General features: G+C 34.1%; 2 protein-coding genes across 2 annotated transcripts; both read left to right on the forward strand.

Annotated features, from left to right (window-relative positions):
- The first annotated feature begins 7,100 nt into the window (after window positions 1-7,100).
- On the forward strand, window positions 7,101-12,229 carry LOC18036457 (biotin carboxyl carrier protein of acetyl-CoA carboxylase). Its single transcript, XM_006427141.2, has 9 exons — window positions 7,101-7,342; window positions 8,679-8,870; window positions 9,591-9,658; window positions 10,667-10,726; window positions 10,867-11,100; window positions 11,186-11,248; window positions 11,515-11,583; window positions 11,693-11,738; window positions 11,841-12,229. The coding sequence occupies exons 1-9, from the start codon at window positions 7,333-7,335 to the stop codon at window positions 11,909-11,911; spliced, it is 813 nt and encodes a 270-aa protein (XP_006427204.1). The 5' UTR covers window positions 7,101-7,332; the 3' UTR covers window positions 11,912-12,229.
- Window positions 12,230-15,088: 2,859 nt separating this feature from the next.
- LOC112096900 (probable disease resistance protein At4g14610) lies at window positions 15,089-16,133 on the forward strand. The gene is given in 3 exon segments (XM_024181118.1): window positions 15,089-15,163; window positions 15,310-15,573; window positions 15,576-16,133. Coding segments are annotated over 3 exon segments (864 nt in total). The 3' UTR covers window positions 16,101-16,133.
- The last annotated feature ends 3,504 nt before the right edge of the window (window positions 16,134-19,637 follow it).

Consider the following 19,637-nt stretch of genomic DNA (forward strand, 5'->3'; position numbering starts at 1 on the left):
TTTTAAGAAAGCCTGGGACACTATTTATAAATAGCAACTATGTCAAAGCGTACTTATTATGCAAAATCATTGAATGGCTGGCAATATGAGTCATACGATATGTCTAATTTCTTAATAATAATTAAAGCATCGATCTTAGTGGCTTCCAGAGTGGGCATCCATGGAGAGATAACGAGATATTCAAGTAAAAATGCAAAAGAATAAAGAAGAATCAAAGGATATATATAAATAGGAAGTAGACGTATTAACTTAGAATTTCTCAACATGCAAAAATTGACAAAGCATATTCATGATAGAAGCAAAGCACATTGGATACCCTTCCATTGACCTCCTATATATATATATATATATATATCAAGTGTATTTTTATATGGTGGATTAAAAAGCAAACGACTCATGTTTATGTGTCTACTCCAGCACAACTACGCTTTAAGCATTTAAGCAAAAGATTCTTGTCCCTCTTTTGGGCTATAGCTTTTTGCTACTTCATGATCAGTTCTGCTGAATACATACGGTCAAGTGCCACGTTTGATTAAATCCTAGTTACTTGGCGCCTGTTATTTGGGCCCAGAATCTTCAGCTACTTGAGTACAGGAAAATGTAATGAGAGATTGATAGTGTTACTTTAGTTCAACTAGATATGGCCGAGTGGTGGGCTGCAGTTCTAACATGTGAGAGCTACTGTGTAGTTCGAGTGCTTTAAAATAAAATTTGGGTACAAATAGATATTTCTCCCATTAATTTAGGGGTGGAGGAACAGTGAAGTAGATATATTCCTTCAGTGTTTATTAGAGTGGACATCGTGCTATTATAAAATAGATGTTGGTTTTAGTATTTACCTGATGTAATTATTAGGGGATTTGATCGATGGTGCGGTACATATATAAGTAATTGGAAAAAAAAAAAGTAACTAGATATGTGTTATCCTTCTATGGAAATCTTGATAGAGATATTATATGATATAATTTTAGCTAATTAACAACACACCTGTCTTGTAAAGGTGAGTGTTTGACTGACACTTTCTTTAAGGTCTGTCCTGCTGGCTTCTAAATTTTGTCTAATTAATGCATTAAAATGAAAAGATGTTTATAATAAGGATCCAGCTATGGTATCACAGTGGTATCATACCATAGTTGAATTTAGTCATTAAATTCAGTTCTGATGATCACTGTGAGCTGGATCCAATGACTAGATCCAGTTGTGGTATGATACCATCGTGATATCATAATTTTACCCTTCTAGTAATTAAGCACGCGTATGTATATAATTAAGCAGCAATATCATCCTTTGAACTTCATGTGGATTTTTTTTTTAAAAAAAAAACTCATTGCGATTAAGGGCCATGCATGAATAAAGTATGCCGTAATCATTTTCTTTGACTTCTAAATTTCATATAATTGGAAGACTTCATCCAAGTGCACATTTCAATTCTTGCAAGTTTGGATGCATACAATATTAAAAAAATAATTCAAAAGGTAGAGAGATGGGAAGTTTGAAAACCATCTTAATTTGAGCATGTTAATTTTTTAAAGGTGTATGTCACATAAATTTTATAAACATTGGGTGTGATTAAGATTTAATTATTTTTCATTACTATCCATTAACCTTCTATAATATTCTTGTCTTTTATTGTCAGATGAAATTAATCAGAATGAACTAACGGCTGAACCCTTAGCCTTCAATAATATTTTCAAAAACTACCAAATAAAATTACTATCAATAGCGTGCTTCAATCAATTTAACCGATGGGTAAAAACTTGTTTCCAGACAAATTGTCGATACCGAAGTTGCTTTTTTATTTCGAAAAAACTATTTCCCCCTATTTTAACCCCGACTTGCACTCTCTTACGCACTGTTTAACACATTTTTCCTTTCCTTTTGACGAACCACAGAAACAAAAACGCACTCTCTTATTCTCACACCCAAAAAATCTCTAATCATCGGCGGTCACGCGACAGCCGGCACAGAAGACGGACCACTGCCATCACGCGATCGAGGTCTCTGTTGCCATCATCGTCAATCATGCGACATCCAGCACTCACAAAGCTAACACGAACGGCCCTCCTCATGCACTCACAAAGCACAAGACCACGACTCCTCTCGACCAGGTCTCCATTGCCATCACCGATAGTTCTGCACCTGAGATACTGGAATGATTATTTTAGAGTTGTAAAATTAGCTTATTGAGATTTTGGCTGATTGGGAAATGATTATTTCCTCGACTTGTAAAATTGCAACAATTAGGGTAATATTTGGTGATTTAGTAATATTATTAAGAAGACAATGACGATTGTGTTTGTATGCCACTTCACAATTTGTGAACTGAAGAATTTGGGTGGTCCATTTTGTTCAAGTTTCTTGTTTTGACATACAATCTCACGATGTTGCAGTCTTGTGATTTTTCAGGTTTTTGTGGAATTCCGAGGGTGTGAATCTTCACCTAAACCACTTCTCAGGCTCCAGTCACAGCCTCTACCTGAATTTTCACTAGCTCATTTTGTTCTTGACTATCTGGTTTCAGAAGAAGAAATGTATTTGCATTCAATAACTAGTCGATTGGATTAAATCAAACTGATTTGACTCATTATTTATTTATTGAATCCAAACCTAATAAAAAAAAACTCACACCAAAGCGAGCACTGGTAGCTAGTCTGCTTGTATTGAACATGCTCATGGAGTGTTGTAGTTGAAAGCAAATGGAAGGACAAAGCATGTGCTCACGATGTCGTTTGGTTTGAAATGAATTGAAGCAGAGCGACATCGTTCGGTTTCATAGGGAATGCTCACACACGTGTTGCCCAGCTGAAATTAAAAGAAAAGGATCAAAGTAAAACAATGTCGTTTTTTGCAATATTTGGGGCTTGACTCGGGGTTTGACCCGGGGTATATAGCAGCTCTGTTTTGATTTTATGAATTTGCCATGAACCACACCCAGACCACCATTTTTCAAACGCAAAAGGGAAGTGTCGGTAAAGTTAGTCATATCTTTTATCAAATTGAGAATATACATAACCTCAGGGGAGGTAACAAAAAATTATCCATTAATAAAATGTAAACTGCCGATAGCCCCCCTTCTCTAGCAAGAGTAGGGGTAGATCCGTCTCTGACAAATTTAACTGTTACACATATTGAATGGATATTTAAATGGGGATTTCTTATTTTATATACTTAAAATGTTAGCAAGGGAAATGAAGATATAAGTTACTTAGTGCTAAGGTCTTTGGCATGTTTGAAAGAAATAAAGTAGTGATTATTTTTTAGTTGGATTGAGAATCTTGACGAGTGGAAATTCTCGAATTAAGAGAGTGGAGTGGGAGTGAGAGTATGTTATTTACTTATACTGGAACGAGAGTGTGAAATATGAATCATAATCCCATTATATGTTTATTTTGTCTTGAATTAGGAGTGAATTATTTTAAATTATAGTTTTACCTTTATTTAAAGAATTGTAGTTTTTAATTACGAAATAAATAAAAAATATATTTATAAAATAAACTATTTATTTTATTATTAGTTTTAATTATATGAATTGATAATAATTATTAATATTTTTAATTATGTAAATCATAATTTTTTATTAATTTTAATTATGTAAATTAAAAATTGTTAATAAGAGCAATGCAAATGAAACATTATTGTTAGTAATATAGTACAAAATAAATATTTTCTTAGAATAAACTATTTACTATTGTTAATTATTAATATTAAATAAATAAATACTATTAAAATTAAATAAATAATATTATATTATTTTCAAACAAAAAAGTACATAATAATATCATTAATTCTCTATGAATATAATAATATTATTTATAAGTAATTTTAATTTAGAATCAATGTAAATTATTATTTTTAATTAAATATAATAATATTATATTTAAAAAGTTTAATGTTATTATTTTTAATAAATGTAATATTATTAAATAATATGTTAATGTTATTTAAATATATATGATATTATTATTTTTAAATAAATATAACATTATTTTACTTTAATATACATAATAAGGGAAGGGTTAAAAAGAAGGGGCCGGAATGGATTTGCCCATGAGAGTGGGAATCCTACTTTGTACTCAAAATATGAGTGGAACCCATGGAGTTTGAATCCCACCACCCTCCTTAAATGAGTACGTAAACATTGCAGTAGGAGGAATCCATATTTCTCACTCCCACTCCAGCAAGTAAACATAGTATAAAAGGTAAGGAGAAGAGAGGAAACAAGAAGGGGAAAGAAATAAAGGGAACAAAATGAATTTTATGTCTAACCAAATAATAAAAATAAATCTGACCCTATTTTTCACTCATTTTCTCTCCCCTTCTTTCCTTTCCATTCATCTCCTCTCCTACCATTTTTTCCAACCAAACATGGGCTTAGAGTAAGTTCGAATCTTAAGATAAATAGTTGATTGAAAAAATGATTTGGGTTTATCGACTTCTCTATCCATCTTTCTTTTTAAAAATTAACATGATACTAATTAATTTAGATAGAAAAACTTTCTAAAAGTAGTATTAGGAACTCGAACTTGCTCTAAGCAGAAAATGTAGTTGTCACCATGCTTACAAATTGAAAAAAAAAATAACTTTAGTATTGTTGATTGATCTTGGATTGAGAACCCAACGAGGATAAACTAGCTTCTAGAACATCTTCGATTCTATCATTACCAAGATTCCCAAGATTAAAGGAAAAAAAATTAAGGATAGAAAAGAACTATGAATAATTAATTATGACTAAATTATATTAATCTTGATCTATTGTTTTTTAATATTTTCAATTTTGTACCTAGAGATGGCCAACGGGTTAGGCGGCATGTGGCACAATATTTTTCCATACAACACGGTACGATACAAGCACGTTTTGGTAGGACAAGTGGCATGACACAACATGCATGTAGGTTGGGCTGGACTGACAATTTTAGGCAAGTGAACCTTAAAAACATAAAACGATTAGAGATGAGCTAAACCTTGGCAAGTGAAAAGGCCTGCAATAATTATATTTCACTGGTGGGTTAGCACGTGACTCATGGGTTGTCAGTCACATGTGGGCCAAAGTATATTAAATTAAAAATTTTTAATGAAAATAAAAATAAAATTTTATGATTTTTACAAATAACTTAAATTTGAATCTTTTAATATTAAATTTGAATCTTTTAATATTTTTATTTGCGTAAGTTTTTTAAATTCATTTAATTCTTAGTTCAAAAAAATACTCTAACTATTTTATATTTATAATTTATTAAATGAATAGATAATATCATGATTTTAATAAAGAAAATTACAGATATCATAATTTTATAAATGTATGCATTAATATTATTATGAACTATGATTTTCAACTCTATATAATTCTAAGGTAATAACTAAGTTAACTCTTAAGAAAAATTTATTATTATTGTTGTTATTGTTAAGTATTAAAAAAGAATATTAATATCATAGGGTCTAACCTAGTAGTTAGTATTACATTATTTTACTAATATTAGTTTATTATTATTGAATATAAACTTGAGTTTTGAACTTTTAATTATATTAAATTTGACTAAAGGCACATAGAACTAAAAAAACGTACATGGGCTTAAAAAAGGGGTAATTTTTGGAAACCTCTCCTGAGGTTTGCCCTTATTACACTTGCAGAGAATGTATGCATATATTGACATATAGCACCCCTGATTGTGTATCAGTGTTAGACTGCTGTTTGCTCTGTTATCAAAAGTACAATAATGCCCTTCACTGCATAGTTCAATAACTGACAATACTTATAGCAACTTGGAGTTGCAGACTTGATGATGCTTCTTGCATTGCAGAAGATAACAAACAGAAGCTTTTAACTTAATTAAAAGGCTTGGTGAATCAAGATTTTGGCATGATTTTGTTAGGATCTTATAGGGTTTGATTGAAAGAACTGTGCAACACCATTTGCAACACACACGCAACGTTCACAACACACCCTCTCTCGCTCTCCCTCACGGCTCATGCCACTAATCTCACCAAGCGACCAATCTCCGATTCTTCCTCACCATGCTCCGTCGACAGCTCTCACTCTATTTCCCCTCCAAATCCAACAGTTGTGGGTCACGAGTCACTCTCTCTTTCTCCCCTCGGACCTCTAAATCTAGCACAAAACGCATGGTTCACTCTCTCTCTCCCCCCTTTAATTCCAGCAGCCGTGGGTCACTCTCTCACGGGTCCCACGGGTCCTAGTGGGCCTTCATTTAATAGGGGCTCTGCTTGTTGGTCATCTCTATTTGTATCATGTGGGTACAAAATATGAGCATTCGAGAAACTTTTTTTTTTTTTTTCATGTCTTAGTAAGCATCACTCAAACAATTATAGTACTACTATTATTAAAAAAGAATTGATTAATATAAATTCATAAAATAAAATATTTAATCACTCGTATGGGCTTGACTTAGTGGTTTTCAATTTTTTTTTTTTTGGTTATCAAGTTCGAATCCTAAAGAGATGAAGGCTAAAAAATAAGAGTAATGATAGACATTTTAAATTTTTTATCCCAAATTTGATCCCAAATGATGGTGTCATCAATTGAGTATTTAGCGATTCTTTACAATATCCAAGTGAAGTAATTGTATTATCTCACTAAATAATTGTAATACCACATCATTTGGGATAAGTTTGTTAGATAAAAAATTTGGGATGTGTAGCAATATTCACAAAATAATCCATCTATTGATGTTTTAAAAAATTTAAATAAGTATTAAAAATATCTAAACCATTTACTTTTTTAAAATAAAGAAAAAATAATATAAATTTATAAATAAAAATATTTAATTACTTTTAGGTGCTTAGCCAAGTGGTTTTCAACCCGTCTTTTTTACTGGTTATTTAAGTTCGAATCCTAAAGAGGTGGATGCTAAGACCTTTAAAAAAAATTAAATAAGTATTATAAAAATCCAATCCATTTATGTTTTTAAAAAAACCAAATGTATTAAAAGCAAATCTAATCCAAATTCAAATTAAAAATCACAAAACAAGAAAAAGACAAAAGCAAAAAATTGAAAAATAAAAGACCAAGCCACTGGGCTTGGGCCAGGTAATCAGAGTTACAGCCGCATATGCTTCATACAATATTGGCATTATCTGTTGAGGCTTTTACGGGTATTTTAAAGCTTTTTGTAACGGGTGTCCCTGAACTCTGATGCCCCGTGTTCAACGGTTAGCACTTACATGGGGTTTAACGTCTGACAACCAAAACCCAACAGCAACACAACACACACAAACTTAACTTCATTCCAAATTTTTTTTTTCTCTTTTATCAGCTTTTATTGTTGTGGGTTTTGGTTTTTGTCTCAGTTTACAACAGAGTTTGTCTGAGAATCAATGGCTTCATGTGAGTTTTGTTCTCTCTTGCTGTTGATATTATGTTCTTATTGTATGTTTAGTTGAAATTTTGACTGCTTACTTATAATCTATGCATATAGTGAAATGGGTTTTTGGTTAATTTAGTTTTTGTTTTGTTGACATATTGGTTTCTTGGTTTTGTCCGTTAATTGTTTTGATGGGTGAACCCAAGATTGTTTAATTCATTCGAGCATGATAAATGCTGCTTTTGCTTAACTTTTCATCAGCTTCACTGTTTGTTGTTTCTTCTGTTCTAAATTTTGGTTGGGAATTAGTTGAAAATGGGAAGTGAATCTATTTCTAGTCATCTACTTTTTACTTCTTTTGGCGTTTATGTTGTCATGTTATGTAAGTTTCAAAAACTTATGTTTTTAAGCGACAAGCTTAGAGTCCATAAATTTGCAACAGTATGGATGGGTGTGCACTACCCAGGTCTCCTGTTGATTATATGATAGGTGAAAACTCATTTTCATTCAGCTTAGATACTGAATTATGTGTTGAAAAACAATGAAGAGTCAGGTTTGAAAGGCAGTGCTTTCTGGGGTAACTAATAGCCATGTTTTTATGATAGAAAAATGTTTAATTGCATTTTAGTGTTGGGGTTAGTTTGTGATTTTAATTTTGAAGCATTGAAGGAGGGAAGTTGCTCCTAATATGCATTAAGCTCTTTCCTCAAATTCATGTGTTTTCAGCTCTTATAATATTAGTGAATTAACATTTTAGGATGATATGTGGTTGTTGGTCAATATCATTAGATTCAGCCATGTTTTTATAGGCTCTGTAGCAGAGGACCGATGGGGCATTTCCATTAATTTTTGTGTGACATGGACTCCTTAGGAATTCCAAATTGTTATGAACTTCTGATTATGCCAGTACATATTGACATGTAAAATGTTGAGAATTGGTCTTTTGTTGACTTGCATTCTCTAGGTACATTTCCTAGTGGTGCTGTGAGACACATATAAGCTACATTTTGTTAGTCTTTATACCATGTGTTCATTCCATTTAGTCATTATGATAATAATTTCTGTTACTATCATAATTAAATGCGTAATAATTATCTGGTAACTAATCCCATTTCAGAGTTCTTATAAAAGGAAAACTGATTAAAAAATGCAAGTGTAAGGTTGTAAGTTATTTATTTTAAAATTAAAATCTTTTGTTTTTATTAGTTTGACGTGATATCTATTGTAGCTATTGAATTGAAGCATAACAAAACAGTTGGAATCCAACTATAGCATACAAAAGATCATATGTGGCATTATGTACTGAATCATATGTGTCTTTTTTATTTTTAGGTTTTACTTATTTTCTTTTTATTTCAGACAGCTTGGGTGCTTCTAATATTAAAATCCCAAAGGGCAATCTTGGTAGGGCCAGAGTTGGTGATTTGCAACCACGGAGTGATGTAAGAAAATGGATGGGGCGGAAACCTTTTCAATATGCAGGTTTGGCAATGTCACAACCATTAGAGAAAGCATTCACTGTATTTTGTGGTCAGTCTTCAGAAGCTGAGTGTAAGTGTTCCTTGTGAAATCATACTCTGTTTAAACTTCTTTGGCATCCTCTATATTTTATTTATATGTTATTATACTAAATAAAAAGAACTTTTCTTAATCTACTTTATGTGTGTTTTTTTCACACTGTGTGTCAATAATATAGAAATACAAACAATTAGTTCTATTATAGATTCCTACCAAAATTCATTTTAATGTTAAAGAGCCTCATCCTAATATATATTTGCACTCTTTAAGGATCCATCATTTCTTTTTCATATTTTTGAATTGAAAACTCTCAAAAGAATTAGTCCATGTTTATAGGTATTAGTTCGTTCAATGTGGATAGGATGGATTCACCCACTTGCATCAAGTGTTAACCATTCATTGGAGGTCTTGAGAAGTTTTAACGTTCAAAACATGTTTAATAAGCCTCTGTTTAAGAGCTTTTGCTTTCTCCACATTACTCAAATTTTAAGGGCTTTTTTAACTAATGTAGTATGTTTAGTTAGTTGATTTTATATTTGACAATATTTTGCAAGTGAAATATTGGTATACATTTTTGCTTGCCGACTTTCCCTTTTAGCGGATATTTTCTCCTTTGATTATATATCTTCTTGGTGTCACCGGTGCAACAATCATATTTATGTGGCATGCATGTATTACGTATGATATGAAGAAGCTCTCCAGTGCATTGATGAGAAAAATGAAAATCTTATGTTTAAATTGCCAACATTGTAGCTACTAGAAATGCAAGGGATGGTCATGAAGATATGAAGTCAACCCAACTTATTCCAGACTCATCTGAGGTGAGTACTTCAAGTATTATCTATTTGTTTATCTCACTGTATCTAAAGTGTGTGTGGTGTGAGTAATACTACAACCTTGTTCTCTGAAAATTTGTTGCGACAGATATTTCGTTTATCTGTAGATTGATTTAATTTGCAATCAATCTTATGCATGCAAGTTTAGAGACAAATCTGCTGTATGAAGTAATGTAGGGATTAGTTTGTTGCGTGAAGTAATGCACACATGTTTCATTTATTCTCATTTCAACACCATCAAGAAAATGACAGATAAGGAAAAGAGAAATAATTTGAATACCAAATTTTTCCTGGTAATGACACAGGTGAATCAATGCCTACATCAGGGAAATGTTCACTATTCTTTTATATTTCACAGACTGTCCATGACTGAAATAGCTATTCTTATTTGTGCTCCATAACTTTGCATTGATGACTTTTGTAATTTATCCTTAGGATGTCATATTTATTTTGCTGTCATTAAGTAACTCCCTAATTCTCTTTCATAGTTATCATAGATCTTCCCTAAATAAGAATATTGCATCTATCTCTTTCATATTGGACAACTACCAGCTTTGATTGGTTCTAAAATAAGGCATCCAAATATGCACTACAATGCCAAGTCTAAACAAATAACTAAAAAGCCAATTATTTTACTTAGATGCAGATCCTGTTGCCCTGGCTAAAAGGTATCAAAGCTTGATAGAAAACCAGATACATTAATTCCTTTTTAATTTTTTTCTTCAAAAATAGCAAAGATGAGGAATGAGTCCATACTTAGTGAGATACATTTATGCCATTGTAATTTTCCGCAGCCCATACTTTTGGAGTTTCATTCATGATGTGAAGCTGCCTGCTTCTCGCCATCCACCAGGATCGGCAGCCATAAATTGTCTTAAGAATTATTTTGCTGTAACATGGATGCGCTTGCATGCAGGCATCTTGGTTATGCGTGAACAATTATCCTATGTTTAGAGCTTGAAATTTAAATTTCACTTAAAATTTGTGCTGCAGGTGGAATCTCTGGTAACAGACATATGCAATACAACTTCAGTTGCTGAATTTGAATTGAAAGTAAGCACATAAATTCTCTTATGCTTATTACGTGAGTTTGTAGATTGCTTTATTAGCTGAATTACTCTTCAGGTTTTATTGGTTAACGAAAGGTAAGAACTGTGTTCTATGCATTCTAAATCTGTTTCATGTTTTGTTAGCTTGATGGCTTTCGGCTGTATGTGACAAGGGACATAGCTGGGGCCAGCAGTCCACTGCTTCCGTCAAGTCCTGCTCCTGTCACTGTAAATAAACCTGCTGATAGACCAGACTCAAATGGGTCTGTTCCTACTCCATCTTTAGCTATTACAAAACCTGTGTCTTCGTCAGGAGGAATTCAGACATTGCTAGATAAAGCTGCTGATGAAGGCTTGGTTATACTTGAGTCTCCAAAGGTGAGAGAACCAATTTTTTCGTGCTTCTATGGTTATACTTTCCTTGTACTCTGGGATAAGGTAGCTAAAACAGCAAATGGTTCAGGTAGGATATTTCAGGAGATCTCGAACCATAAAGGGGAAGCGTGCACCACCATCATGTAAAGAGGTATGTTTCTTTATTCCGCAGAAATGGACATTTGCAGGGAATTGTGCTCTGGTAGAGGTTGGAAAATGCTTTGAACTCATCGTAAGGCATATTCTTAGACATGGTTAACGTCTTGTAATGATGGATTGCTCTCTGAACAGTCATTTCTGTTTTCTTCTTTTGGGTTTTTGAATTTATTTTTCCTCTTCTCTTTCGAGTGATGTTCTTACCCTTCTGAAAAACTCTATCAAATCTCTGTTGATAATGTCTGCCTTGTTGCTCTACAGAAGCAGACAGTGAGGGAGGGCCAAGTGCTTTGCTATATTGAACAACTTGGTGGTGAAATCCCAATTGAGGTTTGGTGTAAATTATAATTACCTCTTCTTCTGCCTGCTTTTTGTAGTATTTTTTTTATCTTTTGTGACAAGATTCCTAATCCAATTATTTCTCCCATTCCTTCTCCAGTCCGATATAGCTGGGGAGGTAATCAAGATCCTAAGAAAGGATGGTGGTAAGTCGGGTCATTTTCACCAATCTGACAATGTTGGTTTTCTCTTTTGTATAGTTTAGTTTTTATGTTCTCATTTGGCTGGTTATTTGTTGAAACCAACAGATCCTATCGGGTATGGTGATCCTCTCATCGTAATTCTCCCTTCTTTTCCCGGGATAAAGCTGCTTCAGTAGAAGATTTGTTTCATTCTTCTTTAATCCTATTCCTCGTCTGAGCACCATGCTAATCAGTGATTGTACTTCCAAAAGCAAATGACTTTGGCATCTGTGAACGGAGACGGATTGTGTTAGTGATGGAAAAATATTGGAGTTTCAGAACTGGTTATGGGAATAAGATGAAAATGTAACTTCAGAAATCCCTGAGAAATCTTGCGGACATTCTTTAATTTTTTTCCCTTGTGCATTTTCATCGTTTCAAATCTCAACGGTGATGTACTTATCAGCCACATGCATCGAGATTTGGAGATAATTATTTATGTGCTGTCAGTTTTACTTCCCTTTGGAGCAGTGACTTTTCTTTGATTAAGCCTTTTATGTTTGCTGTATCACAAACTGAGAGCATGGCTTCAACCTCACTAGGTGACATTTCGACGAGCCCAAACTTGGGCTTACATAAAAAGCCCGGCTCGGTCCGGAGCCCAAATTTCAAAAAGTGACTGGTTCTATTGGCACCCCTTTGAAATCCTCGTAAAACCGTTTTGAAGTGTATTTTTGAAGATATATTTTAATTTTTTATTAAATAATTTTTATCTTTCTCACTCTATCTCCCTTTCTCTCTCTATCTCTACAATCTTATACCACAGTAACTCAGTGCCTCCTTGCATCATCGGCTCTTTCAAAGTAACAAATTTATATCTCAATTTAAAGTTACAAATTCCCATCTCTATTCTCTAATGTATTTGAGTTTCTGTACAATTATCTTCGTTGTTGCTAGTTTCTTTTAAAAGCAAGCCCCAATACGGTTTCTTTATTTATTTTCTTAAAATGTTAAAACACATCAAACAAGCACAATTTTAATGATCTTTAATGCTAAATGAGAAAATCTTCGATTGATCAATAAAATTATGGCAATTAACTCCATTTGTACAAGTGTCAAAACTCAATTTTAGAGAAAGTCATGGAAATCCTTCTCATTGAATCATCATGACCCCTAACTCCCGACTTCCTTATTCCTATTGCAATGCTCAAATAGATAAAATCGTAGGAAGGAATACGCAAAATTAAGGATTAGTAGGCTTTTTATTAGTTTTTTTTTTTTCATAGACAAGTAAAAAATTTTGCAAAAAAAAAAAAGAAATATCTAAATGGGAGGTATCGCTACTTACAGTAGATGCAAAAGAAATACCTACGATCTCTCATTTGTTTTATATTATCATTTTTTGATATTGGTAACTACTTTTAAGTTAATGGAAGAATGTGAATAATTTTTGTAGTGAGAGAAAACACTAAGAATTTGTATTTAATTAAGGGTAAATTTAAATTTAAAAAAATAGATAAGAAGGGGGTTTTTGCAGGAGTCATAGAGAGGTGCCAGTAGTGCGCCACTCTTAAAATTTTTTTCAATTTAACTGGAGGTTACTTTTTATGAACCCAAACTGATTTCTTTATTCACCCACTACTCAATTCGTACAAATATGTTTCTACACAGCTGATCATTTTACAATCTGGCCATAGATTAATCCCAAAGTTGGGCAGGGTTTTTAAGGCCTCGGCCTGGGATTGGCCAAGACCGGCCACGCCATTTTCCAACCAACTAGACATTGAAGCCGAAGTTGAGATGCTTCCACCACCTAGCAAGATGAAGTAAAAAGCAATTCATTTTTGTTTGAGTTTTGGTGGGTGGATTTTCTAGGGTTCGCACATGAAATTGCACCTAACATCATTGCTGTACGTTCAGTCGATCAGTGATTTGTAAAAAGTGAAGCAATCTTTTCAAAATTAAATAACATGCCTTGCCTTATCAATGACCGAGTTGACCTAAAAAAAAAAAAAATCTAGGACATCATCGTTACAAACATATTAGTAATATTAAAATAATTTTATTTAATACTCACACTAATTTCTAATTTTTTTTTAATTTTTATTGATTACAACACCCTAAAATTAGTTTTTGGTTACTAATTTAATTTACCATGGAGCCAAGAAAACATAATAGCTTAAGAAAAGCTTTTGAGACCATTTCTTGAACTATATACGCACGTTTGAGTAGACCATAAAATTAAAGGCGCTCTTTTATTTTTGTAATAATTAACATTTACCAACAAGGGCTGATCTACACGAACGCTAGTGTGGACAATTGATCTTGCTCAACAAACAAAAACCTATATTTTCATATTAATTTTTTTATAAAAAATTTATTTAAGTGGGCGCAAATTTATAAAACAAAAATTTGATATTGGATTAGTTTTATAAATTATTAATTTTTGTTATAATTTTACCCCGAAAAATTAAGTTTCTAGGTCGGCCTCTGTGTTGTTGCAACTAACAAATATAATTCATGATTCAATATCAATAATACATCTCGAATAATTACTCAATTGCATGATCATCAATTCAAATTTAAGAAGTATGGTGGTGAGTGACATGAGCCAAATGGTAGAAGATGTCGACAGTTATACATAAATCCAACGGACTCAAATTCCTTCTCAGATGCTGTTCCAATCCGGGGCTCCTGAATATATATCTATATAAAAATTAATTTTAATTATAATAGAACTCATTTAGGTGATTCTCATGATATTTATACTTATAATGAATTGATCATGTTAATGTTACCCATATCATTTCACATTTTCTCTCCATCCAAAAATGTGTATTGAATTTTCCAAATTTTAATATATATACTATATTGTAATATTGTAAATTAGAAAGTTGTTCGACTGCATGACTTCACGCATGGCAAGCCCCTATTGGGGGTTATAGACTCCAAAACGGAGCTCCCAAAACTCGCCAAACTCGAAATCGCACCATAAGTAGCCTGACCTTGCCCACCGAAACACTCTTCTTGTAAATTAACCGAATTTGTACGACAATAAGTGAGGTGATCGTGTACCCTCCTCTTTCCACCATTGACACAACTAGTCAACTACCTGTATCACCCGCACAAATACCAAGCCAGTAGCATTGGACTCTTAGCTCATACCAAATCTACTCCCATTTTCTTCCTTCGCATAGGTGACGCATGCATAGTCTTTTAACAAAAATGGGCAGCAGTATCTGAAGCTTCTTATCACCTGACTCACTTCGTTCAGCTTTCAATTACGTTCGTCGAGAAGCAAAATATATATGGGGTCTCAAAGCTAATCTTGAAGACTTGGAGACTGAAAAGGAGAATTTGATTGCCACAAAAGAATGGCTGCTGAACAACAACCTCGAACCAGACGGACGGTCAGAGTGAAACTTTGGTTTAAAAGGGTGGACAACAAGGTAACTGAAGTCGCGAAGCTGAAACAAGAAGGAGATCTACAGATTGATAGACTGTGTCTTGGAGGCTTCTGTTCCGAGGACTTGATTTCAAGCTACAACCTCGGGAAAGAAGCGGAGAAGTTGAATGAAAAGCGATCAAACTGAAGAAAGAGAGAGAAGCAAACAAAGAAGTTTATGAGGAGGTATCAGAAGATCCAGCGGTTGAATTACCTGTTGAGCGAACAGTTATTAGGCAAGAATTATTACTTGACAGAGTTTGGAGATTTGTCACTGATCAAGAACGGAATCGGGGAATTATTGGCTTGTATGGTACAGGAGGTGTTGGGAAAACTACCCTGTTGAAACAAGTCATTAAAGGCTTCCGGGCTCAGCAGCATAATTTTGATGTTGTTATTTGGGCGATTGTGTCTAGAGAGCAAACCTGAAGAAGATTCAAGCCGATATTGGAAAAAAGATTGGCTTGTCAACAAAATCATGGCAGGAAAACAGTTTTGAAGACAAGGCTTTGGACATCGCTGGCATTTTAAGCAGAAAGAGATTCGTATTACTATTGGATGATATATGGGAGCATATTAATTTAAATAAATTGGGTGTCCCTCTTCAATATCTACATCTTGGGTCCAAAATAGTCTTCACAACCAATTCTCGTGTGGTGTGCGGACAAATGGAAGCTACCATGTTAAACGCGTCGCCTCTGCGAGACGAGGAAGCCTGGAGATTATTTGAGGAGGCGGTCGGAAGATACGTTCTTGACAGTCATCCTGATATTCCTGAGCTAGCCAAAACCATGGCCGAAGAGTGTTGCTGTTTGCCGCTGGCCCTTAAAACAGTAGGTCGAGCCATGCGGAGCATAAGTAGCATTGAAGAATGGGAACATGCAATTAAGATAATTCTCAGGTATGGAAGAGGTGTTTTCGCTTTTGAAGTTCAGTTATGATAGTTTGCTGGGGGAATGCATGTGTCACTCACCTTCCTCTTCACATAAATGTTGCTCACTGTTATGCAAACTTGATTAGGACGCTTCTCGCTGTGTTGTTAATTTCACTTGTTTTCTTGAAATCTTTACAACAATAGGTAACATCATCTCAAGCTTCTTATCATCAGACTTCTATGGTCCAATTCTATAATTTGTTGGTGGACAAGCAAAATATATATGGGGTCTTGAAAGTAATATTGATGGCTTGCAGTCTGAATTCAACAAATTGATTTAATTAAGGTACGATCTGTTGAACAGGGTTAGGGTTGCTGAACAACAACCTCGATAGATTATATCTCGGAGGCTTCTGTTCTAAGGACTTGATGTCAAGCTACAAGTTCGGGAAAAGAGTGGAGTTAAAGCAAGATGTTATGGATTTAAGAATGAAAGAGGGGACATCAACGACGTTGCTGAGCTGCTACCAGAAGATCCAGCGGTTGATTTCGCTGTTGGGCAAACAGTTGTTGGTCAAGAATCAATACGAAAGTAAGAATTATTGGCTTGTACGGTACATGGGGAGTCAGCAAAACGACCCTGTTAAAACAAGTGTCTTGAGAGAGAATTAAAACTAGATCTGAGAAGTTTCTAGCTAATCATATTTCATTCAACACGCACAAAATGTGCTCAAGTCTGGTATTTATACAGAGCAAATACACGGACTAGAATATTCCAACAGACTACAATTTAACTACTGACTATAACTAACTATTAATAAACTAATCAGCATATGCTTTAGCTACTATATAACTATTGAATGCCAGCTGGCTTCTACATCATCAATATGTACACTGCATGTACTGGAATCCTCTACTTTGCTAATCATGCTGCTTACATGGGCTTCCTTAATATCCCCCTTCAAGCTCAATGGTCTATTAATGACATTGAGCTTGGAACGGAAATAATTGAATTTAGGATAAGAAAGAGGTTTTGTAAGAGCATCAGCAACTTGTTCCTCAGTAGGGATGTATCTGATCTCCAGTTCCTTTCTAAGTACCTTATCTCTGATATAATGCACATCAAGTTCAATATGTTTGGACCTAGAATGGAAAATAGGATTACAAGTAAGATCTCCTGCACTTTGGTTATCACACCAAAGAACTAGAGTAGGAAGTTTAACAACATTAAGTTCTGAAAGTAATGATTGTAACCATGACAGTTCTGAACTTGTAGAGGATAATGCTCTGCATTCACTTTCAGTATTGGATTTAGCTACAATTGCTTGCTTTTTGGAAGACCAAGATATTAGATTGTTGCCAAGGTAAATGCAGTATGCTCCAATAGACTTCCTGTCATCAGTGTAACAAGCCCAATCAACATCAGAGTAACCTGTTAAGCCAGTAGCTTCAAGGTTTCTGTCTTGTTGAAAATGTAGACCATAAGTGAGAGTGGATTGAAGGTATCTAAGAACCTTTTTGCATGCTAACCAGTGCTGAAGAGTGGGAGCACTAAGATATTGATTGAGTTTGTAGACTGCATAGGCAATATCGGGCCTTGTGAGGATTAAATATTGAAGACCACCAATTATACTTCTATATAGTGTAGCATCTTCAAACTCGTCCCAAATGCCCTCTGACTGCTCTTTCAAGTTTAAAACCAGTGCTTAAAGGAGTCTCATATCCTTTGCAGTCTTGCATTGAAGCTTTACTCAACAAATTCTTGATGTATTTAGTTTGTGATAAATGCATGCCATCAACTGTATAGCAAACTTCTACACCAAGAAAGTAATCAACCAACCCTAAGTCCTTTAGAGCAAAAACTTTGCTAAGCTTCTTAATGAAATTTTCCAGCAAGTTAGAATCAGGGCCTGTGACTAGGATGTCATCAACATAGATTAGAACAATGATCAGGCCTCTGATGTCATGTTTTATAAACAAGGAAGTGTCAGACTTTGAGTTTAGAAATTGCCAAGTTGTAAGACAACCCTTGAGTTTTTCATACCAAGCTCTTGGAGCTTGTTTAAACCCATACATAGCTTTCTTCAGCTTGCAAATATAGCCCTCCTTAGAAATGAAACCCTCAGGCTATGTCATGTAAACATCCTCAAAAAGATCCCCCATTGAGAAAAGCATTATTGACATCAATTTGTCTAACCTTCCGGCCTTTCATGACAGCCAAACTTAAGATAACTCTAACTATTGAAGACTTTATTACAGGGCTAAAAGTTTCTGAATAATCAATACCTGCAGTTTGATGAAACCCTTTTACAACAAGTCTTGCTTTGTGCTTTGAAATTGAGCCATTTATATTGTATTTAGTTCTGAACACCCATTTGCAGCCAACCAGCTTATGATCAGGAGACATAGGCACAAGACTCTAGGTGTTATTTTTAATGAGAGCATCATACTCAGTTTGCATTGCTGCTTCCCACTTCGGATCAGACAAAGCTTCTGATACAATAGTTGGCTCCAGACTATTATGAGATGTTAAGTAGGCTTTAGGTTTGAAGATTCCAGCCTTGGCTCTGGTTGTCATGGGATGAATTGAGGTAGTTGGTTTAATTTTGGGTATTGTGATTGAATGTGAAGGTAATGTGGGTAAAGGGGAATGATTTGTTAATGAGGGTTGTAGATTTAGTGTGGATGATGTAGGTACTGGATTATTTTGGGAAATAGGTATATGTGACAAAGGATAAATTTCAGGTGATAAGGAGATAGATGATGTATGTTGAATGTTTGGTGAAGTGTTAACTTCAAGATGAGCAGAACAAGTACCATGCATTGTGGCATCAGCTGCAGAGGTATCTATATTGCTATTGAGAATAAAAAAAGAAAATATCTGCAGGAGATTGTAGTTATAATCTGAAGAATTTGATTGTGAAGATTTAGAAGTGAATTCTGTAGAGTAAGGAAAATAGTTTCATCAAATAGAACATGACTAGCTGTATACACTTTTCCAGAAGAGTGGAGACACTTGTAACCTTTATGCAAAGGACTATAACTCAGAAAGATACATTTAGAAGAATGAAAATGGAATTTGTGTTTGTTATAATCCCTGAGAAAAAGAAAACAGGAGCACCCAAAAGATCTTAGAAATTTGTAGTCAGGTTTAAGGTGAAAAATGGATTCAAAAGGAGATTTCATGGACAATATAGGAGTGGACAGTCTATTTATAATATATGTGGTTGTATGGAAAGCATCCCAGTAGAAATTTATTGGCAAGGTAGCTTGAGCAAGTAAGGTTAGACCAATTTCAGTGATACGTCTATGTTTCCTTTCAACCAAACCATTTTGGTTGTGGGTAAAAAGACATGAATGTCTAAATTGAATCCCTTCTTCATGGAGATAATGAACAAATGGTCTGAATTCCCCACCCCAATCTGATTGAAGGCATTTAATAGATGTTTCCAGTTGTTTTTCTATTTGAGTTTTGAAAATTTTAAAAACTGAGAGTGTTTCATCTTTAGTCTTTAAAGGAAAAATCCATGTAAACCTTGTGAAATCATCCATAAAGCTTACATAATACCTATAACCTTGAATTGAAACAACAGGAGCAAGTCCC

This window comes from Citrus clementina, unplaced genomic scaffold (genome assembly GCF_000493195.1).
Source record: "Citrus clementina cultivar Clemenules unplaced genomic scaffold, Citrus_clementina_v1.0 scaffold_7, whole genome shotgun sequence".
Lineage (NCBI taxonomy): Eukaryota > Viridiplantae > Streptophyta > Magnoliopsida > Sapindales > Rutaceae > Citrus > Citrus x clementina.